This window comes from Haemaphysalis longicornis, unplaced genomic scaffold, assembly GCF_048455015.1.
Source record: "Haemaphysalis longicornis isolate Haplotype H1 unplaced genomic scaffold, Haemaphysalis longicornis Haplotype H1 scaffold_12, whole genome shotgun sequence".
In the NCBI taxonomy this organism is placed as follows: Eukaryota; Metazoa; Arthropoda; class Arachnida; order Ixodida; family Ixodidae; genus Haemaphysalis; species Haemaphysalis longicornis.
Genome location: NW_027526225.1, coordinates 111,141,371 through 111,166,984, shown reverse-complemented (window position 1 = coordinate 111,166,984; position 25,614 = coordinate 111,141,371). Strand labels below are relative to the sequence as shown.

The window sequence follows — 25,614 nt, the reverse complement described above, 5'->3', positions numbered from 1 at the left end:
TCTTGTATAAGTGTACACATTTGTTTTATAAATACATTAGGGGGCACGGACCCCGTCAGGCCGCTTATGTTGGCTTTTGGTTAGCGCTCCTGACATCTGTATCCTGGTCCCTAGAAATATCTGTATTTTGATGTTGAATTAACTTGGCTTGACTTGACTTGACTTGACTTGACTTCACTCGACTCGACTCGGACTTCGTATCCACGTATAGGCCGCCCCTCGGCTTCCGACGTCGACGACAACGCCGGATATTTTGCTCAATAGGCCATTAATTGCTTCCGCATTAAAAATGTGTACTTTCTCCGCGAAACTGTTGGAGGTCACGTATAATTTAAAGGGGGATTAGAGTCGAGCAGATACGGTACTCCGTCACATGCTGAGCTTCTTTTCGTTCCTTGCACGTCGACCTTCGTGCAGGCCTTTCGCTGGAGCCCGTGCACGACGTGGCGTCGTGCGAGTCGGTCATGGAGCGCGGCTGGCGCAACCGGTCGGTGGGCGCGACGCTGATGAACGCCGACTCGTCGCGCAGCCACTCCATCTTCACCATCCACGTGGAGCAGATGGAGCTCACGGGAAAGAAGAGCATCCGCTCCGGGAAGCTCAACCTCGTCGACCTCGCGGGCAGCGAGAGGCAGACCAAGACAGGTACACGATACCTACCGACCAAGACTCGGCCACACGCTGGATGTGTCCTAAGGAGATAATTAACGAGATAAGGATTTAATTAGGGAGATAAGAAATTTGTCTTTATTGGCACTCGTATGCTAAACACCTTTGTAGAGATGTGTTAAAGTGTTGTATTGTTTGCACTGTACCACTCCTGTATGAGCCCTTGAATAAGGGGGCAGAAAATTGGAGGCTCACCAAGAGGGTTCAACTTAAATTGAGGACGACTCAGCGAGCAGTAGGACGGAAGATGATAGGTGTAACATTAAGGGACAAGAAGAGAGCGGAGTGGGTCAGGGAACGAACGCGGGCTAAGGACACATTAGTAGAAATTAAGAAGAAATGGACGTGGGCAGGGCACGTAATGCGAAGGCAAGATAACCGTTGGTCATTAAGGGTAACAGAGTGGATCCCTAGAGAAGGCAAGCGTGGCAGGGGGCGGCAGAAAGTTAGGTGGGCAGATGAGATCAAGAAGTTTGCGGGGATCAATTGGTCGCAGTTAGCACAGGACCGGTATATTGGACATCTATGGGAGAGGAGAGGTCTTTGCCGTGCAGTGGGCGTAGGTATGATGATGATGATGATGATGATGATGATGATGATGATGAATAACATAAAATGTCTAGCGCCTGTGCTTTCACAGCACTGTTGCCATTATGAAATTGCTGCTTTTAAAGGACTATCGCCGAATGCAGCGAAAGGCTTTATTCAGGAGAAAGCCTTATGTCTCATTGGGAGGTTACCTTGAACGACGCCTCATTCAACATGAATGGCGCGAAATTCGCCTCGACACAATAAGGTCAGAGGCGAACTAAAGTATGTATGCTAGCTGTGTATAAGAGATAATTAATGATTAATAAAGTTGGTTAAGGATTGATTTGTGATCGATAGTAATGCTTGGTAAGGTAGGATCAGAGAGTAGCAAGATAGGTGGAGAAGATAAAAACGGATTAAGGTGGATTAAGATAGATTAAGATGATTAAGAATAGATTTAGATGGATCAAGCTGTACTAAGATGGATTAAGACGCATTAGGATTCATGAAAATGGGATTTAGGTCGGTGTCAGTGGACGTTGATATAGCACTGAGGAAGTAAAATACCGTATTTACTCGATCTAAGCACCTTATTTTTTTCAAGATCCCAATGCTCAAAGTCGGGGGGGGGGGGGGGGGAAGGGGGGTGCTTAGATTTGAAAAACCTAAAATGATCCCCCCTCCCCGCACATAAACACACACTTTTCGCGGCAGTAGCTTATCCGCAAGGAATAATATTATATACACCAAACATTAAAAAAGTAGGCGCAGACAGTGAACTCACCGTTTACGTTTGATACTCAGTCCCTCTCAATACCACTCGAGTGTGTAGCACCGCTTGAGCCGCTGCTCTCAGTATTCCACAGCGTGTCGTCTTTTGTTCCGCCAAACATTTCTTTTAAATGACTCAAGTGCAGGGAAAGGCTCAAAAACAGAGCTAGAAAGCACCGTTGCCAGCCTGAGCCATATAAATATATCCGCCTAGGCATGGCGCTCCTCCTCGCAGAAAAGGGGGTGCATAGATTCACATGCAAACGTTTTTACCAATTCTTTTTTCTGAAAGTAGGGGGAAGGGCTTAGAATCGGGGGGGTGATTAGAATCGCGAAAATACGTTCCTAAGACTTTAAAGTTGCGGGGTGAGAAAATGTCACCAAGCTTTCGCCTTCAAAGCACGTAAGCAGACTTAAAGGAGCCACGAAGACAAAATACAAGTTTGGTTTATTTGAAAGGCTGCTTTGTCCTGATAAAAATGATACCGATTTTATCACGAACTTCCAAAAAATAACGGAGATATTAAACAAAACGTGTAGAGCTGTGGCGACTCGCTATCACGTTTCCAGCAACTTTTCTATGACGTCACAGAACCTTGTTTGGGCGATTGACGGCGGCCGAACTAATCAATCGCCAGGACACATGACCGGACGATTGTAGTGGGGCCGCTAGTTCCGTTTGAGCGAATCCCTTGAATGCTAACGTGCACCTAACCCACTGAAAATTATGTTTTTAGTGCTGGCCCATATGACGTCACTCGCACCGATTACACGTCACTGTGGCGCGAAATTTGAAAGTTCTTAAGTATTTCTTGCGTTTTTATTGGTTAAAAAACGTCTTTCGTGGCCGGAATGGAGCTGAGCGAAATATTGAAGCCTAACTCTTTAAAGTTAAACAAAGTTGTATTTTCTCTTCATGGACCCTTCAAATACACCGAGAAATTTTAGGAGAAGTAATGATAAGATGGCAAGATTTCGTGAATGGGACTGCCTGTGCTTCTTTCCTTCTTTCTTGTTTTTTATCCGTGCCACCTTTCGGCGTCATATCTCCAAACTACCTCCGAACAGGCGCCAGCGGGGAGCGGCTGCGCGAGGCCACCAAGATCAACCTGTCGCTGTCGGCGCTGGGCAACGTGATATCGGCGCTGGTGGACGGCCGCAGCAAGCACATCCCGTACAGGGACTCGAAGCTCACGCGGCTGCTCCAGGACTCGCTGGGCGGAAACACGCGCACGCTCATGCTGGCCTGCATCTCGCCGGCGGACGACAACTACGACGAGACGCTGAGCACGCTGCGCTACGCCAGTCGCGCCAAGAACATCCAGAACAGGCCCTGCGTCAACGAGGACCCCAAGGACGCGCTCCTCCGGGAGTACCGGCAGGAGCTGGAGAGGCTCAAGCAGCTGCTCTCCCGGGGATCATTCATGCAGTCGCCGCCTGCCACCGACGGTGAGGGGCATCGCCGCCGGCTGCGTCTAATCTCACGGCAGCCGTGAGAATTACCTTCGCCAAATTCTCACGGCAGTTTCCATAAAAGCTGGCTGGCCTCAAATTTGCTGAACAATATTATGTCCCAATGTAACCGAACGTAACATAACCGCACCGATCCTAACGCAACCTAACCAAACGCGTCATAACCTACCCAAATCCACTGAGGAGCCACTCCCACTTCACCAGGCTCACAATAAAGTTTTCCCCCCTCCTCCTCCAGCCAAACTGCAACAAACCTAATCTAACCGAGCCCAACGACACAGAACACAACTTATATTAAACGTAATTCAACCCATTCTAGAAGTCCTGTGCGTCCATCTCTTGATATAGTAAGAACGAGAGTAAAAAAAGTATTAACAAAATCACGATGACCGTCGCAGTCTGGGACTCGAACCTGAGCATTCTCGTTTAAAACCAAGTACTATGCCACTGCGCTACAGGGGCAGCTGCAAGCACAGCTTTTTAGGGAATATTTATCCCATAGAATCTCCGCGTAGCGTGCTTACCCACTGAGTGGCGACTGCCATGAGGAATTTCTGATGGTATTTCTCACGGTTGCCAGGATAATAGACACTATCCATCGCCGCCTGCCCGCATGTGGCGCATCTAGTCTCGAATCGCTCACATCCAGTCATGCTGTCATCCGAGAAAGATATCCAGGTCAACTATTGTCGTAGCTCGCTAACGGTCGATGTCAATGGCCTGCCGGAATCAGGCGGCGCAGCGAGATAACGGACCCGAGTAGATCCTGGTGTACCGTCGTCGGGGAGTCACGCTGAGGCTTCGAAAACTACGCGGTTTAAATAGGCATAACCGTTCAAACCTCGTGAACCGCTGGCGCTTGTCATGCGTCTCCCCGTTGTTTAGCGCAAAGAAAACTGCAGGTACATTTGAGGCAAAATCTGTGTATAAAACCGGCAGCCCCCGCGTTCATTTAGTTAGGAACGCTCGTTGGGTTGGCTTTTACGATAGTAAGCGAGAAAAGAGGCCGTGAAAGAAAAAAATGGCGTGTTCGAAATGACGCAGGAAGGCTCCAGCATACGAAATTAAAGGAAGCACGAAAAGAACTGAACTGCAACTGGCGCAGTTTTAGGCAGAAGGCGCGCGCGCTCTGCGAAGGCGGGAAATTTGAATTGCACTGGGTGGTAGCCGTGAGCGGATAATGGCGCCACAGCACATTATGGCGAATCACTGCTCTGCACTTCCGACAGCTTTCACATGGAGTGGAACGGCTTTAATTTTTTTCCCTAAGCCGACTTTGTTCCTGCCCCAGCAGTTTCTAGAGAAAACCGCCTAATATCGGTGACGTGAATGCAGCGCTAAATGGCAGTTTGAGTAGGTTTTGGGCGGAACGAATAGTGTTCTAAACGAATGTTTATGGCCACTTTAATGGAAAAGGCGGATAATCTTTGAAAGAAATGAACTGATAGTCATTGCGCTATTTCTTTTCTTTTTTATATATATCAGATTCCTCAGAAGAGCCCGAGCCTCACAAGAGCAGCGAAGCGGTTGACCAACTTAAGAGCGTAAGTGAGCAGCAAGACAGGCGCTTGCAATCAATTCAAAGTCAATCCACCTTTCAAGGACACATACGGTCCTCCTCCTCCTCCTCCTCCTCCTCCTCCTCCTCCTCCTCCTCCTCCTCCTCCTCCTCCTCCTCATCATCATCATCATCATCATCATCATCTTCATTGTGGTTCTCAAATTAGTGAAGAACCCACGAAACACCGTTACTCTCGAGTGAGGGGTGAGGATCTCGCTGTTCATGAAGGACATTCACATGTATAGGAATACTCCACTACGTACTCATCCTTCATCTGTATCTTTTGGGAACCCCCGTGCGTTTGTGAAGAGCCGGATGAACGCCACTGGCTCTCACAATCACACATTTTATACCGTTTATCATGCCGCATCTTCAGGGTCGCGAGGCGTGGTCATCAACCGGTTAGTAAAGAGAAAGTCATTGGGATGGCTGCGAGAATTCACACGGAGAAAAACACATACAACCTAACCCTCCTCAAAACTATATATACTAGCGGCAGCCCATGCCAGATGCATGAGAAACTTGTACAGTAGTCTAACTTCTCAATGACCTCGATGTTTTACGGCGAAGCTGTTAGCCTCTTGTTGGTCGGAAAATTTCGTGCCGTAAACAAAAAACCCAGCCAGGACCCAGCAGTTACCCGCCACGGTGGCTCAGTGGCTAAGGCGTTGTGCTGCTGAGCGCAAGGTCGCGGGTTCTATTCCCGGCCGCGACGGCCGCTTTTCTGATGGAGGTGAAAAGCAAAAACGCCCGTGTGTACGAAATTTTGCGGTGGTCGAAATTAACCCGGAGCCCTCCACTACGGCGCGCCTCATTGCCTGCGTTGCGTCGGCGCGTTAAACCCTTCAATCAATCAAGGACCCAGCAGTTCTCGCCTGAGACACCGAGGGCATGCGTCAGGCTAATCAGGCGTACAACATAGAGCTCAGAATTCGTTTCAGGAAACCACAAAACAAGCATCGAAACCGCAATATGCATTATAAGGCGTACCTGGTAAAGATTATGTTTGCAGATTATGTTTGAAGGCTAGGCAGGTCTAGTGTCAAGAGCAGTTCTTGCCGAAGACGGCGAATGCATGCGTCAGGCTAGGCAGCTATACTCGGTTACAACTCAAGAACGGCACCACCTCATGTAGTGTATCACTCCGCCAAAGCGCCGGACCCTTGACGTCAGTGCGCGCGTTTTGAAAGGGGTTTGCTATGAATGCGTGATATCGTCTGCCTTGTCTCACGCAGTTTGTTTGTCGTCACTGGAGTCGTTTATAAGCATCTTAAGTCCAAAAAATCACGGGAACGGCTCGCGCCATGTTCAAAATATTCCCAGTAACGCCCTACTTGCGCCGCGCGGAGAAACATCCGGCTACGGTGATAAGGCACAGCGGCAACTTCCAGGGCCGTTCTTAAGTTGTCACCGAGTATAGTGCCCAGCATTTGCCGCCAGAGAATCCGGGCGCAAGTGGGAAGCCCACCGTGACGACGAGAAACATTCCATACCCTCCCCCATCCGCATTTGTGGTGGTTTACAGCAGCTTCACTGGACGTCCACTTTCGCAGGGCGGGATGGCGGCCATTTTTTTTGGCCTTCGCCACATACCCCTGCATGGACGTAAGGAGACATATCTCTCTAACAGGCATGTATCGCATTTTGCGACAAAAAATCTTTTGCGTGGAACATCCGCGACGCAGGATTACGAGGCGAGGATGGAAGAGCTGCAGAACAAGTACCGCGAAGAGCAGGAGAGCAAGGCCAAGCTGATGATGGACGTGGAGAAGATGCGCACTCAGTTCCAGATGCAGATGCAACAGGCGGAGCAGAAGTTCAAGGACCAAGAAGCGCCGGGAGAGGCAAGTGGTTATACTAGCATGCGCTGTGACCAACTGGGATGCCCACACAGCCTATCATTTCTGAAGTGCAATCTCCTCAATCAGTCATTGTCTCGTTCAGATATGCAAAATGTTGGGGACGCGCTGAACAATTGCGGTGCCGTTTGTTCACGGCACCTTCAGCGTGACGGGAGAGGGACGTTTAAAACTTTTCGTTTTCTTAAACCTGTGAATGCTCCAGTCACGTTTTGAACTGGGTTGCACATGCGCAGGTATGTTAGCCTATCGACTGCACCAATTATAGCGTCGTTGGAACAATGCGATGGTACGAAGGCCGCTCCAAGTCAAGGAAGCCGAAAAGATTAAATGGACATACCCCACTTCTGCGTTCATCTGCCCTTTTTCGAGCTGCGCTGGTTTTGTATCAGCTGTACGAAAGTAAAACACTTTTGCTTAGCCAGTAAAAGTAAATGCACAAGTGGCTTATAAAAGGATCAGTTTCGTTTTTAGTATTGCTTCATTTCGCCTTAGGGCACAAGAAACATGAAGAGACTACGCAGAAGATATGATATAGGTACGCCAAAGAGAGAAAGGGAAGAAAAAAATCCGCGCCAGGCCACCTAGTCAAGATCGTTGGGAAGCGAAGCTGTACACGACACCCACAACGATTACCCATGCGACGTCACTTGAATTCACACACGTGGCTCTACAGAGAGCGAAGCCAGAGACAATTAAAGGCACTTAACCACACCCTTTATCTGTTGTATTGGTAGAGCACATGAGTGGAAACTTAGCATTTTAGCATACTTAGCATTTTTGCACTTTTTGGAGCTTCGAAGCTGCGCATTCTCCCCGAATATTCTAATCTCACCAGTGGGTGCTTAATTTTCTCAAACAGGTGAACAATAACGATGTGAAGGTGACCAGCGTCGACGACGAAGAAGCGGACAGGTGGGCACAACCGGTCGAGTCTCCGGAGAGGCCGTCGATCCGTGCACCCAACGCGTCGCCTTGCTTCGGCAACCAAGAGTGAGTCCGTCGCAATTACCTGAAGCTGAATTACGATGATACCAACTAGATAAAATCGCAGCACAAGTCCCGGATCATCACATCATCAGGAGGAGGCGCTGACAATATTAGCCTTCCCCCCTTTCCTTCCGCTACCCCTACCACCCCGAGTGGCAGCTTGCAGACGCGGGAAACGTTCACAGTTTGAAAGCAATAAAAACACATGGACGCCAATCTTGAGGCCTTCCTTCGTTGTGCCCGGGCTGATAAAATCCGCAAAATACGCGAAGGGACGGACCAGCGGAGACTGCTTGTTTTCTACATCAGCGTGTAAGAAAATGGCGTGTAACTGGCTCGCACCACCCCACCCGCGTAAAGCGAATCGGCTAGGTGCGGTCTACTCTAGTCACTTGTCTGCTCTAATAACTTGAGGAACCTCGTGTGCCGGTCATGTCGGGTGGAGGATGACGGGGAGTGAACGTAAAGCCACTCATTAAGGACATTCCTGAACTATGTGCAGAATGGAGCTGCGGACGGAAGCAATGTTTCACTCCTATTCAGTTGCAGCTTCCCCCGCAGCCCCCCTCCCCAACAAAGCAGCACTACCAGACCCTTTATGTGTACCACCGTCGTCTCCCTTCTCCAACGCCTCGGCTGCTGTGTCTTCCGCAAGGGGCTGCACATAGCTTCCCCCCCCTCTCCCTCTCCCTCTCCCTCCCTCTCCCTCCCCCCCTCTCCCCCCCCCCTCTCTCTCTCTCTCTCTCTCTCTCTCTCTCTCTCTCTCTCTCTCTCTCTCTCTCTCTCTCTCTCTCTCTCCACTTCTTAGCTGTGATACAACGAATTCCCCTTCACGCTCACAGGGTCACTCTGCAACGCTAGTCTTCGTACTTGCGCTCATATGCTGCCGCACCGTGAGGATGACTTGAACTAGACCTTATAATGTGCCTAAGACCAGAGTTGTTGCTACAGCTCACAGACACACACAGCCTCCCAAAACGTTTCTTCGCGTAGCTGGGAAACGGGATAATCCAGGTCTCGACACCACCCATATAGTCGTCACAAGATCATAGTAGAGGTTGTGCAGTGATGTCGAGCGCCGTCAAAGAATTCCTTTCTTTTCGGGGCATTCTTAATGGCATCGTGGAAATTTTCCAGCTGATAAAACTGAGCATCTCTAAAACGACAAGAGAACGTCGCGCACATTTTTCTGCGAAACAAATTCCGGTACCGAGAGTGTCGTTAACCGGGATGTCTCGAAAAATATGTAATGAATTGCCGGCACTTACTCATTATAAGTACAGCCCTGTTCGCTTAAGCGGTGACCACTTTAATGTTTACTTTCCTGCGCAGAGATCCAGCCAGCCTGGCTCAAATGCAAGCAAAAGCTCTTGAAAGGTACGTACATGGTGTTTCCATTTTCTGACCTGCATATGTGAACTTCAAACCGTGCTCGGTCTATCTCTCCTCCAGATGGACAAACAGACAGTTTGAGTGCTTCATCGTCTATAGTGTTAAATCCTTCGTCTGTGCCAGCTTAGCGCCAGCAATGTTCGCTGTGAACGTCAAGCTGCGCATGAAATGTTTATCTTCTAACGGTGGGAGCACCGCTAGAATGCATTTCATCTCACGTTTTTTTTAATGTATTCATTTACAACTTGTGCTGTTGTTCGTCGGCGTATTATTTTCAGGCAGACATCCCTCTTTTGTGCGCTTGGCATATGCGATTCTGCGACTTACGCTTGCACGAAGAGCTCGCGACTGTTAGGGTTACTATCAAAACGCGACTGCATTGCCCTCGCTCAGAGCGTGTGCCGACGCATCAACTCAAAATTGTCCATACTCTGCGTGCTAGTGAACGGGTCTTATGTGTGCTGTACTCTCTTTACGCAGGTTGCAAGAGCTGCAAGGAAAAATGTTGGGCGGCGAGAAGAAACACGACGCCGAGCTCAAAGCGAGGCGGGCGAAAAGAAAGAGCTTTGCGGAGAAGAGAATTCGCGCCTTGGCGGGTAAGCTGCTATAGAGCTCGAGTGGGCGTACCCCAAATCCCGTTGTGAGTACTATGCCCGCTTATGTTGAGCGATCTTCACGTACCCCACAGAGTTTTGTCATGTTTCAGGGACGTGGAGCTTATGTTATTCAGCGCAGATCCTCACGGGAAGTTATTTTATTATTTTTTTAGCTCGCAGGAGGAGGGGGGGAGGGGCTATGGGGCTATGAGGCGCGCCGTAATGGCGGGCTCAGGATTGATTTCGACCACCTGAGGGGGTCAGTAATACCCCTGTCACACGGGCACTTTCAATCGCGATTGAGTCGATCCGGATCGAGCTCAATCCGGATCGGGCCCTGCTACACGGCAGTTTCAATCGCGATCGAGCTTGTTCGCGCTCGAATTCAATCCTAGTTTCTCGAGCGCGACTGAGGTTTCCAAGCGAGTAATGGCACAGAAGGTGACAACTTCAACTAACGCCACAAATTGTATAAATAACTTTACCAAAATAAGCATGCACTAACATTTATATAGTTTCGTATAACTACGACCGCGCAAAGTTACCAGATGCCGGCCGCAAAGTACATTTTTGGCGCCATCAGGCGTACGTGAGTGCAGCCGGTGCAACTTCTCCATCGCGATCGAAACGGGCCGCGTAGCAGCGGCAGTGCGTCGAGCGCCCTCGAGAAGTCAATCACGCTTCGCTTCAATCCGGATTGAAAGTGCCCGTATGACAGGGGCATAACGCGCGCTGAAATTTGGACTATTTATTTATTTATTTATTTTTTTATTTATTTATTTTTTTATTTATTTATTTATTTATTTATTTATTTATTTATTTATTTATTTATTTATTTATTTATTTATTTATTTATTTATTTATTTATTTATTTATTTATTTATTTATTTATTTATGAAGTTCTGAATTTTGAACTCTGCATTTATTTGTTTAGTCATTTATTTATTAAGTTCTGAATATTGAACTCTGGGCCTTACATTAATTTCTCATCTTCCTCCGTGTATCTTATCTTAGTTTTGGACTTGCTACGCCCGAAATCTCCTCTCATGCATGTCCGGTGGGCCTTTCCAGATAAATCAGCCTTCCTATCAACAAAGTTTAATCGTTTGCCTCGATCCGTCTCACTTTTACAACTTAGCGCACCAGCAACATGCCTGTGCATAGAAGGCCACGGTCATCAGTCACCTATATTTTCGAGAAAGCCTGACAAATTTGGTTTCACTAAAACAACGAAAGAGATTCATTTCAAGGACATAGTGCGAACTCTCTTGAGGGGTGCGTCTTAGGCTGTCAAAGCAGTAGTGAGACTAGCGTCCAATTAGCGCACTAACACGTAGCTGCGAACAGCGGCCATTCTTATGGTAGCTGTAATTTCAAACAATTACAATTATCTTCAATGAGCAACGCTTACAAATATCACATGACGATGACTATACTACCTAATGCGAAATTTGTGCGCAGCACGTAACTGCAGTCTTCTCGGTCACGGCGATATCTGTTGCGTCTCAGGAAGTGATCAAATCATCACCGAACACACGGCGGCGCCCGATACTCTGCTGTTATCTCGCAGCACTTCGCTGCCGCCCAGCATGTCGTTGCAAATAGTGTTTGAACTTCTGGAGCAAACTTTACGTGGTTCAGGTGTGCCACAAACGGAAGAGCTGCACTGGCGAAAAGTGTGAGGGGGAGGCAGTGAGACATAATAGGCCGTGGCGACGCGCTGGGACATGATGCTTTAGCAGCGCGTGCCGCTTTTGGTTTCTTGGTAAAAACTTTATTGACTGCACGCCGAGCTTTCGCTGCAGGCAGTCAATAAAGTTTTTATCAACCAACCAAAAGCCCTCCCCCTCCAACTTTCGCCGCTTTCTTTCTGCTGGGATGGCTTGTTCGCTCGCTGAGTTACGTGGACGCCTTCGCCGCCATGAAACCCCTGTACCGGGCGCCAAAGTGCTGCGCGCTAAAGCGTGTACCGCGGGGTTGGTTTGAGGCGCGAGCTTGCATGAGAGCTGTTCTTCGACAGAGGCTCTGGCCAAGGTGGACGATGAAGACCGGACCATGCTGCCGGATTACGACGACATCAACGCCGAGCTCAAGGTCAAGTCTTCTATGATCAGGAAAGCCAAACGAAAGGTGAGCAACTCTGCATCGATTCGTGCAGGTGTAACACCACCACTAAAAAGCGAGGGTCAGCGTGTAAGTCCTGAAAATGCGGTATCGCTGTCTCGTCCAAATCGTTCGGACTCGCAGAAGTCTTCCCTTGCGGTTTTAGCCTCCAGCGAAGCTTTTTCTTGTGAGGATTAATAGAGAAACGGACTACATGTTACATGTAAGATTATTAACTCTGTTCTCGAGGCCTTATGAGTTCCGGAACGAAAGGGGGAAAAAAGCCCCGTACAAAGCTTTTGGAAGTTGTTATTGCAAATACATTTGACGCAGAGGGATGCGTGAAATGTTGTGTTATGTGGTTTTTGTAAGGGCCATTACGAGAGCCTGCACGAAATAATTCTGTGGACGGCCGCCTGAGGGTGCTGCAAATTCCGGTGTCAGGTCAACTTATTCTTGACTGAAAATATTTAACCGATGAACTGATTGGATAAATGATAGATTAATTCATACATTCATTCATTCATTCATTACATACATACATACGCACATACATGCATACACATATACATACATGCATACATGCATACATACATACATACATACGCACATACATGCATACATACATACATACACATATACATACGCACATACATGCATACATACATACATACACATATACATACATGCATACATGCATACATACGCACATACATACATACATACATACACATATACATACGCACATACATGCATACATGCATACATACATACATACGCACATAGATACATACATACATACACACATACATACACACACACATACATACATACATACACACATACATACATACATACATACATACATACATACATACATACATACATACATGCATACATACATACATACATTCCAATTGTCGTTAAGTTGTTATGTTGTAACTAAATGATATTGCTTATTTGATCAGCCGTACCATCAAGCTGTACCAATCGCCCTCTAGTGATGCGTGTTAACTCCGTACATTTGTCTTTACACTGGACATCAACTTGTTGGCGAAGGGGGGGGGGGGGGCTATACATTTTTCCCTGCAAGCATCGCGAATGCAGCCATCCTAACATTGACAGCTGGCTCCGTAAAAGAAATGAACGCATCACGCTATTCCGCTGGAGCCTCCCGCCTCTACACACGCCCACGCGTTCGCTGCCACGCTTCCCTCACAGACACAGACCTGCAGGAGCCACAAACAATGCGCTTGTGACGGGGAACACAAGCGATCATTTTTGCGGATGCCTTGACCACCACCTAGCATAAAAGGCTACCACAGCTACTACTTCGACGTCATATTTGATTGATTGATTGATTGATTGATTGATTGATTGATTGATTGATTGATTGATTGATTGATTGATTGATTGAATCTTTTATTGGAGCAAGGAGGGCGTGTGCCGTACGGTGGGGAGAGGGATGGAAGGAAGGGGATTACTAATCAAGGTCCCGTATTCAAAGAGGGGATTCTTCTTATGGGGGCCCGAAAGTCTTCACCGGGGTCGGCCCCAGTTAGACTACTCGCTGGGTAGCTGGGTAGACCATTCTTAAATGAAAAAGCGCAGATTGGTCATAATTATACCTGGGCGAAATTGGCGCGGCTCACTCAAACTCACTCACAATTTTTTTTTCGTGTCACCACTCACTCAAACTCAGACTCAATGCTGAGCAGCACATCTGCGCTCTCTCAAACTCAAACTCGCAGAGAGCGCAAAACTCAGAACTCACTCGGACTCAAAACTCAAAATGTACTCAAACTCAAAATGTACTCAGTACTCAAAATGTACTCAAACTGAAAATGTACTGAAAACTCAAAATGTACTCAAACTCGAAATGGACTCAAAACTCAAAATGTACTCAAACTCAAAATGTACTCAAAACTCAAAATGGACTCAGAACTCACTCGGTCTTAGGCGTACTCAAACTCAGTCAGGCTCAAACTCACTCAAGCTCAAATTCACCATGCTACACTAACCGTGGGCTCACTCAAACTCAAACTCACGTGTGAGTTTGAGTCCAAACGAGTTTGAGTGAGTGGACTCATGAGTGAGTCCGCCGACCTCTGGTCATAATAGATGCCTGCCTAATCCAGTGTGTGCTTCATGTTGTTGGGTGCTTGGAATAATGTTTGTTAGGCTTTCTGGGCGATGTTTAGCAAAGTCTTGGCACGTTCACACTACGTGGTGGGGATCTGATTTGGCGTCAGGGTCATCACGGGTGAGTGTTAAAGCATTTTGCCTATTTCTGGGTAATGTGAGGACTGTTGGCTGCAAAAAAATGTCCGAGTGCAGATGAGCAGTTCTGATGGGTTGTGAACACCAAAACATCAATGTCAGTCCAACGTCTTCGACACTTCGCCTCGCATTGTTGAAGGGCGGCATCTAAGACGCTTTACTTCGCGATCCGCCTTGACGCTTTCGAATGACTTCGATCTGTCTCCTATAAGTTGCGCCGCCGCTTCTTCCTATCGCCGTGTAACGGGGGAAAAATGATGAGTTTCCTTGCTTGCCCGTTCGCTCGTTCGCCTGCGTTCTTCCGCTCCCTTTATCTACTGTCTATACTGGCGTAGACGGCAACCTCTCGCTACTGCCGAGTTTAAGCTCAAGGATTCACGTATATTTTATTAAGTGCAGAGCACTTTAAAGGCTCGCCTTGTCGTCGAGCTCGCTGTAACGGTCGATGTCAAATGACTGCCGGAAGCAGGCGGTGCAGCGAGAAAACGGACCCAAGCAGAGCCCGGCGTTCCGTCGTAGGGCGTCCCGCAGAGGCTTCGAAAACCGAGCGGTTTAAATAGTCATAACCGTTCGAAACTCGTGAACCGCTGGCGCTTGCCATACATCTCCCCGTTGTTTAGCGCAAAAAAACAACAAAAAAAAAAAACTGCAGGTACATTTGGCGCAACATGTATGTAATTAAAGGGACCCTGCAACACTATTTTCGATTGTTTTTGAAATCTTAAATGCTTGCAGGCGTAGCCACCCAACACACCCAGTACTTAGATTAGGGTGTCGCAAAGTACCTCAGCCAAAAATTGCTGCTCTATTCCCATCAGATAACTTGCTCACTCGCTCAAAAGATTTTTCTCTCTTTACCGGTCTTGACGTTCTGTGACGGCTCGAATTATGTCATTAGGCCATGTAGCGGCTGTTGACTGGTTTTCCTTTAGTTGCAGCAATGAACGCTTTTCGATCTTAAAAAACAAAGACACAAAAGCAAAGCCGAAATAGAAGGTGCATCTGGTGCGACGAGCAAATCACGCAGTGCCGCTCTGTGCTGGCGATAAATATAGCTTTCGCAGTAGTTCTAGGCGCGAAGGAAAGAGTGAAAGCGCTTATCGAAAGCGTTTCAGGGTCCCTTTAATCGGCAGCACCCGTTTTAGTTTAGTTAGGAACGCTCATTGGGTTGGTTTTTGCGGTAGTAAGCGAAAAAAAACTGGCAGTGCAACGCCGGCAGGTGCGGGTGGAAAAAAAAGCAACCACAAAAAGAACAGAACTCCCCCTGGCGCTGTTTCAGGCAGAGGGCGCCCGAGCTCTGCGGAGGCGGGAAATTTTAATTTCTTTGGGTGGTAGCAGTGAGCGGATAACGGCGCTACAGCCCATTGTGGCGAATCACTTTCTCTGCACTTCCGCCAGCTTTCACGTTGAGCGGAACGGCTTTATTTCTTGTGCCGTTTCTGAACATGGCAAGACTGACGATAAAAGCTGCATAGAAGCAGCTTGACGAGCCCGTCAACCCAATCATGGCGCTAAGCAGCAGAGGGCAATATGCATTCTTAGCATCTTCTACAACATTCAACATAAACGCATTAGCAAACTACCGCAATCCTATTACAGCAACAAAAATATACTAAGAAAAATTATGTGCACTGACATGCTGAGCTAACAGCGAGGAAAGCATTATAAAATTGTGCAGAGCAACAGAAAAAAACATTATTCAATGTTTTTTGCCGAGAAAAGAAGAAAAGATGCCAAAACACGTATGAATTTTTTTTTTTATATACGAGTACCGTCAGTCTTCAGAGATGTACAGTCATAGACAAAGGAAACAGAAACCCCAAAATATGACACAGATCACACAAATACCGCGGTTTCTTTCTATCGAAGTCAGATTGTCGCGTGGCTTTAACGAAGTTTCGAAATGTGTTGTTCCAAACATACTGCTATCCCACCATTATTTTGTCTACATTATCTATATTCTTTGATTTTGCGTTTTATAGTTCATATTTTCTTGTTCAAATTTTATTTGTCCATGACCTGCACAGTTAAAAGAAAAAAAAAAAAAGATATGAAAAGCTATCTGGTGAACCGAGCGAAGGCGACAGGCACGGCCAGAGGTTTCCTGCACTGAGGAGATCTGCCACCTTGGACCGACAAGGACCAAGTCCAAGATAGTCTTTTCGAAAAATTGGCCGCGTATTTGCTCCTTTCGTTGCAAATGTCGACGCGAGACGATAGTTGACTGGCGCCCTTGTCAAGTAAATGAATCCTTTCTCTTCCCCGCTCACCTCTCAGGCTGTTCCTCTCCCGTCCCGTTCCTTCCAAGATAACACGCTAGAGGTTTGCTCAAGTCAATTTAAATTCCGCTGCTCCAAGTCGCGTGCCTCAATGCCAGCGCTGCCGTACGGCGGAGACGCGCGTGAATCAAGGCACCCCACTACAACATTTATAGAACCATGTTGCCCTATACTCCACGAGCGTTCCAAGCGGAACGCCGAGTGGAACCTTTCGTTGCTGTTGCCGTTTGATTTTTTCCAATTCCGCCAGGTTGCGCGGGCAACAGCAGGCGACGGTTTTCCGCAGTTGATGTAATGTTTTATTTGCTATCGCAAAAAGCAAGCACCCGTAATTTTTTAATAAAGGAACACTGCAATTATCACTCATGTATTCATTTTCGGCCGTATATTTGCGTCATGGCTTCTTCTTGTTCAACAATGTTGACAAGTATGAACATTAACACCGGACTTAGACGTTTAGATTTGCGTGTGGGTATATAAGACTATTGCAGAGCACCTGTTTCACTTTGGCCGGCTGGCTGAATCGAGTGACAAACAGACAGACAGACTAAAATTTTCCCGTTCAAGTAGCCCAAGAAAGACTATAGTCTTTAAAAATACACGTCCGTTTCTCTCGCGTGCGCCACGGAGCTCCCCGTGCTATAGAACGCTTCCCATGGAGCCGTTTCGCTACTTCCGATGCCGATTCTTTCGCTCAGTGAACAATATAATGCTTTCGCGTTACAAGGAGCGCGATGTCCTCGCAGATCCAGGCCCTGGAACAAGAGGTTCGCGACTTACAGAGCGAGTTCGAGACGGAGCGCACCGACTACCTGGAGACGATCCGCAAACAGGACCAACAGCTGCGGCTGCTCTCCCAGATTCTCGACAAAGTGCAGCCCTGCATTCGGCGGGACTCTAACTACGCCAACCTGGAGGCCGTCAAGGCGCAGAGCGTTTGGGACCAGGACGCCCAGCGATGGAGGCTGCCCGAACTCTGCGTCCAGCAGACCAAGCTGCCGCCGGCAGGTATATGTGCAGTAAATTCCGTTATAACGAAATACTTTTATTACAAATCGAGGTTCAATCAAAGTTCTTTAAGGCTCCCCCCGCAGTACATGAATATCTCATGATACCCACTTTTAAGGAACTATGGCTTACAACGACAATCTACAGTAGGATACATGCAAGCACATCCTAGGGTTGGCTGCGTTGCTATAGAATAGACAAAGCTATAAGTTACCATGCAAGCGTGATATAACTATTCTTTTAAACCTTAATGTCGTTACTTCAGAACTTGCAGTTACGAAGGGATGACTGTAATGATACAATAGTAATTTCACTCTTCAGACCGATACTGCAGGCACAGTGGAAGCAATGGAGATATAGTTATAACGAAACAGTATTTTATTCTCTCTGTCAACTCGTAGCACGTTGTATGACCGTAGCATATTTATTTGCGTTTTAGACGAGGGATGGAGGAGGGGGAGGTTGAGGGGTGTTCTAGGTTCGAGCTTACGTTCAACGGTGTCGCCCCGCTAGGAGTCTAATACAGTAAAAGCTCGTTAATTCGAACTCGAAGGGGACCATAAAATTGTTCGAATTAAGCGGAGTTCGAATTAGAGTGCGGGCGCTCGCATGAATGGGCATCGCGCCGCACTGCGCAGGCAGAACACAAAGAAGCCACCTCTGGATTCGTTATCGTGAATTAGGCGCCACTACATGTTTGTGGCAAGTGATCCTGTAAATAATGTTTCGTAAATAATAATGGCATGCGCCGGAGCATTGGCACCAATGGCGTGGCTCCTTCTGCGGAAGCGAAATAAGCTGTTGCAGGGGCGTAGTGTGTGCCGTGCTGTTGTTTTACTGTTTCGTTGTTTCGCATCCCTAGTAATTTGGTTTGGTTTGGATTTGACACGCATTCTAATCACTCTGGGCCGACTTCTTCTGCGAGGAGCGATGGAAACCAGGGGATCATAGTTCGAATTAACCGTTCAGAATACCGACGCGTTCGAATTATGGGGAGTTTCCCCCCTTTGAAATATACATGGCTCTGCCGGGACCAGGGCGTGAGTTCGCATTAACCGGAAGTTTGAATTAACCGAGTTCGAATTAACGAGATTTTACTGTATTTGTTGTTTTGGAAAAGAGTCTCAGTCTGTGTGTTTTGTCTTATTGCGACCAGTGAACTCTGGTGCACCTTTTTAGGAAATTCTTTTGAATACCGAACATGATGGGTCGGCGGCTACATAATAATCAAACACCATTCTGTTGAGACGCTCATTTTTTTCTTTTCTACGCTGCAGGCGTTCAGCCCGGTGGCCGGGTTGCGCAGAACGGCACTGACGCACCGCCCCTTGTCGCCAGCACGTTCGATGCATCGTCCCAGAGAAATGTGAGTGTGGCTGTTGCCGTTATACCTGGATATAACGAGGTTATAATCCATAGAGGGCGTCACGAAAAGCGTCAGACAAGGAGACACAACCTTTCCAATGTTATTCACAGCATGTTTACATGAGGTATTCAGAACATTGGATTGGGAACGGGTGGGCGTAAGGGTTAATGGAGAATACCTCAGTAACCTCAGATTTGCCGATGACGTTTCCTTGCTAAGTAACTCGTTGGACGGATTGCTAAGCATGCTTACCGCACTGGACAAGCAGAAGAGAATCGTGGGCCTGAAAATTAATATGCAGAAAACTAAAGTAATGCTCAACAGCTTCGGGGGAGCACAGCGGTTTGAGATAGGCGGCGAGGCAGTGAAAGTGGTAAGCGAATATATCTACTTAGACTGAATAGTGACCCCTGATACCTACCATGAGGCAGAGATCATTAGAAGGATAGGAATGGGGTGGAGAGCATTCGGCAGCCATTCTAAGGTAATGAATGGCAGCCTACCATTGTCCCTGAAGAAGAAAGTGTATAGCTGCATCTTACCGGTACTCACCTACGGGGCAGAAACTTGGAGGCTCACTAAGAGGGTTCAACTTAAATTGAGGATGACTCAGAGGGCAATGGAGTGGCAGATGATAGGTGTAACATTAAGGAACAACAAGAGAGTGGATTGGGTCAGGGAACAAACACCTGTTAAGGACATTATAGTAGAAATTAAGAAGAAGAAATGGACGTGGGCCGGGCATGTAGTGCGAAGGCAAGATAACGGTTGGTCATTGAGGGTAACGAAGTGGATCCCTAGAGAAGGCAAGCGTGGCAGGGGGCGGCAGAAAGTTATATATGCCGATGAAATCAAGACGTTTGCGGGGATAAATTGATCGCAGTTAGCACAGGACCGGTATAATTGGAGGTCTATGGGAGAAGCCTTTGCCCTGCAGTGGGCGTAGACAGGCTGATGATGATGATGATGACGAGGACGACGACGATGACGATGATGATAACGAAGTTGACAAAATTCGCAATTTTTCGTTTCATGCAGGTTTTCGTTTCATGCAGGTTTCGAGTTAATACTCGCGTGAATGAAGCAGAAACGAAACCAAAATACTAGAGAGGAGTATGGTGAACTCACCCTTAAAGGCTGCCTGCAGCTTTCCCACGAACTTAGTCATTACACTGCACTACAAAGAAGCAAGGTCACACACCCGCGTATTCACACTCGCAGCTTAAGTATAACATTTGCCTTTTGACATTTTTTGGTGCCTTACCTGTTTCAAGGACCAAACATGCTGAAACGGCGCCTTTTCGTAACTTGGAGTTTCTTGCTGCACTAAAAAAAATTCCCCGCATTTCCCCGAGGGGAAGAATGTGAAAGTGCGAATGCACGAGTTGAATTTGCGCGGTTCGGTAATGTTCGCGAAAGAGAGATCACACACACACACACAACTACAAAGAAAGAAAGATGCATTTATTTACAGACACCTATTTGTGTTGTCGTTGTACTTGATTGGTAGAGCGGATCTCAGCTTTGAAATTTCGTGTCAGTACTCCTTTAAGCGGGTGCATTAGCCCTTCTCACGCCCGATTCCTGGCCAATCCCCCACTCCTGGCCAGGCAGCGCGCGCCCATCTCCCCCCGTTGCTAGGGAAGACGAGGAGCGCGTGCACCCGCAGCTGTTGCTATGCGGACTACGGCGGCGGACGATTCAGGCTCGCTTAAGAAGTGCATTCGCACTTAAAATTACTGAGAGGGAGCTCGCTGCGATCCTGTACCGGTCGGGGCGACGTTCTTTGTCCTCGCCAGCGGGGACGAAATTTAAAATTTTGAGCTTACATTGAAAAGACAAAACTTTTCATTTTCTGGCAGCAGAATTACACGGGCGAACCGACACCACAGACAGCAGTGGAGAGTCGGCACTGGCAGGCCTAGTACCTCAGCGACACCGCATTGCCACTGTAAATGCACGGTAGCTTGCTGTGCTGGCGAAGTTAGCCGAATTAGTGAATTTATCCAGATGATTTTTCCAGAAAAAGTGCAGAAACCAATGGATCATCACTGTAGCGAATTCGTTAGATCAAGGTTAACCATCGCAACGCCTTCGTCACATAGAGGTTTCGAACACATGGGTTTCAATGGTGCTGGCAATAGGGAATGGAAACACTTCGTTAAATCCAGGAATTTGTTACGTAGAGTTTGTTTCGTTACATCCAGGTTTAACTGTAGTTGTTATTGTCGGTGGTGACGACGATGTTCCTTAGTGAATGGTTCGTGTACCAGGTCAGGGGGCTGATTAATCGCCAGTGGTGGTGAAAAGTACTGATCCATCTACGGGGTACAGCATAAAACTTCGAAGCAGTTTGAGGTCAAATTATGAAGACAAAAAAAAATGGTGAAGAATTGGATAAATTTCGCGACGTGGTCTTTTTTTTTTCTCTTCTCCCTACTATCGCCCTTGCCAACATACGGGGATTGCCCGAGGCTTGTTCATTGCGCTGCTTGTATTTTCAGTGTACAGTCATGTACAATTGAAATGCCAACACGAAAATATGAACCAGAACACACAAACTAAGACGTCATAAGTTTCTTTCCATGGAGATCAAAATGACGCGCGGCTTAGTTACAGTACCAAAGTTGGGAAATGGCGCTTTTCAAGTATACCAATAGCGCACCACTATTCATGAACACGAACACTATTCATGAACTATTCATGACATTCATGAACTGGAGAAACGAAAAAGAACAAGTTTGCGTATAAACCACCGATGTGGTTTTACCAATTGCATCAAATTTATCCTGCTGTGACGCTGTCTGTCAAATCACTTCTGTTAAACTACTTATCTGAGAACTGAGTATCCTCGCAACAACACAGTCGCATTTGTTTCACCACTCGGGGTTTAATCTGAGCTGATCTAACGAAATTGCACTTAACAATGTTAGCACGATAGAGCGTTAGGCATTCTTGTTAGGTTGCATTCAAGAGACCTTTTAAAAGTGAAACTATTTAGAGCGTTAAGACATACTAGCGAGTCTTCCCATAAATAAATCCACAACCCTGACGCGCGCACTGACGTGCTCTTAAATGGGGACATTCTCAATCGGACGTCATAAATCATTTCTTTCTTTTTTTATTTAGGTCATCCAAAACTTGACCCTTTTTTGCGGGCATGCCACAGATTTTTTTTTTGTTTTCTTTGCAGAAACCGACGTTCGGCGCAGATTTTGTGAACAGCATCCTGAAGAAGCCGAATCGCCAGGAAGAACTTCTCAGTGCGTATACTGCTGGAGTAGTGAAAATTCTCTTGATTGTATCTCCCACGGAGAGCGTCGTCGTGAGCCTAGTCCTGAGCACTGTAGCAATTGCGTCCGTACTGTATTGGCACATGTTAGTTTGAAATAATAGTTATTACCAAATTAACGACATTACTGAGTGCTCGCAAATGAAAGATTTAAGATCGCACAGAAGAAATTAGGTGCGATGAAATGGGACTGCCGTGAATTACAACGTTAGCAGAAGTTACAATTAATTCACATTATTCATTGACTGAAATTGATTGATTGATTGATTGGTTGGTTGGATGCTTTATTGTGTGATTATATGACTGATTGATCGAATAATTATTTAATGCCTGTGCTACACGGAACCTTTCAATTGACAATTGGACCCTCCCCACAACTGCTCCCTATGTATTTACAATGGGGCACTCGATAGACAATCGGTTCAACGGCCTTCCGAAGGCCTTTGAAATGACCGTGTAGCACATGTATAATTCATTCACGCGTTTATTAGGCGTCCAAAAGTGAAGCAACTTCCAATGTGGTTTCCCGTATGTTATGGCATCACACGCATTTCCAGGTTTCGCTGTCCTTACCCACACCCATGGGGGTCGGAAGGGGGGTACAAATGGGGCACTCCCCCTACCCCCCCCCCCCCCCACCAAAGCCACATAGCACTAGCCTCCTCTCCCCACCCTTTCCTTCTCCCCCCGCGATGCAATGGGTTTGCCCCCCTCAAGATAAAATCGATCCGACGCCCACGCCCATATCTGATGCATTCATAGTCATTACATTCACGATAGCTAGTCGGGGCATCAGTAGCTTTACAGTGACCTCACGTTTTATAAGTGCCTTTTAAAACCAAGGTTCACGAAGCCAAGCTAATGAAGACTACGTACTAACCAAGCATGGTCTAAAGGCATTCGGAAACCACTCACACGTAATAGATAGTAGATTAGCTCCGCCACTAAAAAATGGTGAACAACCTAGGCATACTTTCAAGTCTACAATACGGGGTCTAGGGTTTAATGCTAAGGTGGTGTCAGAAAAGGCGTTGAGTCTAGCTTTGTGCGTCCGATAAGACGAAAAAATGACAAGATGTGGGATCTGACGCCCACAAAATTTTTAGCTACGTACAAAGATCCCAGCAATAAAGTTTCTCACAACACTTCGTCGAGTACTGTGTTGTGCAACAACATTAAAAGAGCTTTGGAAGTGCATGCAACGTTACTTGCAGCCGAGCGTTGAAAGGAAATTTTAGTCAGCTCAAAAAGCAAGGGAAGGGTAAATGTCATTCGTTATGGTGCCCAGGAGTTGGAAACGAGCATCAGGAATTGCAGAACAAACTTACGACGAAAGCATCTTCCCTCAAATTAAGGGAAAAAAGTAGAGTTGGGACGGCCCTGTAAGCTGATGACATAACAGGTGCACCATTCGAACAACAGAATGACGACTCAGGAAGGGGATGAGGAACAGGGGAAGATGTAAAACTCGCTGGAGGGATTCGAGTTGGGAATTCGGAACATATAATGGTTGGGCATAACGCTGAAAGGAACGGTGGAAAGCGATACTGCGTTCCAAGAAAGGTACAAGTCAGGTACTTTCGGTGCGATGTAGCACATTAATTAAACGTTTTAATATGCCTCGCCCCGCTCCTAAACCGACCTAAAGATACCAAACCACCCTTATTTACATGAAGAATACGCACCACAAAGCTGAGTGAACACTTTACAGTTAAAAAAATTATTGGTCTTGAAAGAATGTTCTCATTGCTGGGGCTTTAACCCAGGTCGTTCGCTATAAAACTTCTGGGATACTATAAAGCCGATCAGCGGAGTGTATTTACCAGCTGGTCAAAATAACAGGAGTATTCCAAGAGAACAAGTAGATGGCCCTGGGTGCGCATAGCAAGTGCCGGGCTTGTATAGATGGTATTCACTGAAAAGTTTAGCTGTTAATTCCTTCGCTTGGCAACACTGGAAACGGCCATTGAGATGGCGTGGCTTGTGCCACTGCGCCCGCACGCCGCAGAAAAAAAAAAAAACACCGGCGTGCGTCGTCTGCTCCGTTTCAACCCGATTCTCAACGGTGGTGTCAACAGAGATGATATTAATCGCACTCACATTGCACTAGAGGCATTACTTTGCGTTCGGTGGGGTAGAGTTTGGAACGTCCAACACAGCATGTGCTTAATTAGCACGGACAAGTACCGCCATCCCGCGGAGCCCGACGTAACCAGTGACGGCAAACTCACATGGTTGCCTGCATGCGTGCCTCGTCAGTGAATATACAGCCTATACCTCTGAGGGAACGGGATGTCGCGGTTGGAAATGTTTGGGAGCTTCGTCCGGTAGTGTAGAACACGAATATGATGATGATTGCGATGATGATCTTTATCGATATTTCTAATATTACGGTTGTTTTCTATCTCGTACGAAAAACTTATCTAATCGCCATTCTTCTCTCGTTACCCGCAGACGAAAGACTGGATCCGGCCAGCTGCAGCCGGGCCGCCGCGTCTCTGGGCGGCCTGCTCCGAGCGCGGCACCTGGCCGCCCAGCTACACAGCAACGTCGCGGCCGGGGACATCCGCACGAGCCGGTCGCTGCCGACCACGAGCGTGGGCAAGGCCTGGGGCGAAGAGCGCAGTGGTCCGCGCAAGCCGCTACAGCTCGAGTCGCTCAACCTGGACGCCGGGTTCTCGACGAGGCCCGTCGCCGGTGGAAGCGAGGCGGGGGCCCGGCTGGCCGCCGAGCTCCTGGAGTGGCCGACATGACAGCGGCACAGCCCGCCGCGGGAACGGCCGCTGGCGCGGCTACCGCCCATTAGGGCTACCCTCGATGAACTCAGTGCGGAGTAGTCTGTCGAAGTATGGACGGTTGCGCGAGCTTGTGAATGTTGATGATGGTGGCAAAACAGCGCTCTCCCTGTGTTCTTCCTCTTCTGCCTACGTTACGAGTTACGCTGTTTTGCCAACAGAGAGTTTAGCACTCCGTATGCTCCGTGTTGTACGTGCGTAGCGTGTTGACCTGGACCCGTCTGGGCACTTGTGCATTCGTCGCGGTAGGGTGGATTAGTTCCGCGTGCCGGCCCTCGCCATGCCCGCGCAATCGTTACGATGGGGGCGGCCTCCTCGCCTTTCCCGCGCGCGCAGGCGCAGTCGGGTCCCGTATATAACACGGTAACTACGGAACAGATGGTCCATATGAAATGCTAAAACTCTCTATTGACTGAGTAGTCTTTGTTACAGTCGGTGGGGTGTACGCACGCTGGTGGTTTGGGACGGCGATTAAGGAAAGAAGAGCAGTTCTGGGAACAAAGTCGTGATTTCTCAAAGCAGTCTATTAATTGGTTCGATAAGCGTTTCGATAAGCTATACGCTGATGGTTCGGGTCGCTGCAGCGCGTGTAGAAAGAAAAGCCGTGCTGGGACAAGGTCGTGCTTTCCCGAAGGACTGAATAAATTTG

The 25,614-nt window shown here is 47.6% G+C and overlaps 1 protein-coding gene across 1 annotated transcript in view; it reads left to right on the top strand.

Moving 5' to 3' along the window:
- LOC144161781 (osmotic avoidance abnormal protein 3-like) overlaps window positions 1-25,614 on the top strand; it is a 59,046-nt gene extending 33,432 nt beyond the window's left edge. Inside the window, exons 5-16 of the mRNA XM_077692381.1 lie at window positions 418-645; window positions 3,040-3,420; window positions 4,930-4,988; window positions 6,691-6,849; window positions 7,727-7,857; window positions 9,187-9,231; window positions 9,727-9,842; window positions 11,863-11,972; window positions 17,251-17,512; window positions 18,790-18,878; window positions 22,072-22,141; window positions 24,625-25,614. Coding sequence (XP_077548507.1) covers window positions 418-645; window positions 3,040-3,420; window positions 4,930-4,988; window positions 6,691-6,849; window positions 7,727-7,857; window positions 9,187-9,231; window positions 9,727-9,842; window positions 11,863-11,972; window positions 17,251-17,512; window positions 18,790-18,878; window positions 22,072-22,141; window positions 24,625-24,923 — 1,949 coding nt within the window. The 3' untranslated portion in view covers window positions 24,924-25,614. The remainder of the gene's footprint in view (window positions 1-417; window positions 646-3,039; window positions 3,421-4,929; window positions 4,989-6,690; window positions 6,850-7,726; window positions 7,858-9,186; window positions 9,232-9,726; window positions 9,843-11,862; window positions 11,973-17,250; window positions 17,513-18,789; window positions 18,879-22,071; window positions 22,142-24,624) is intronic.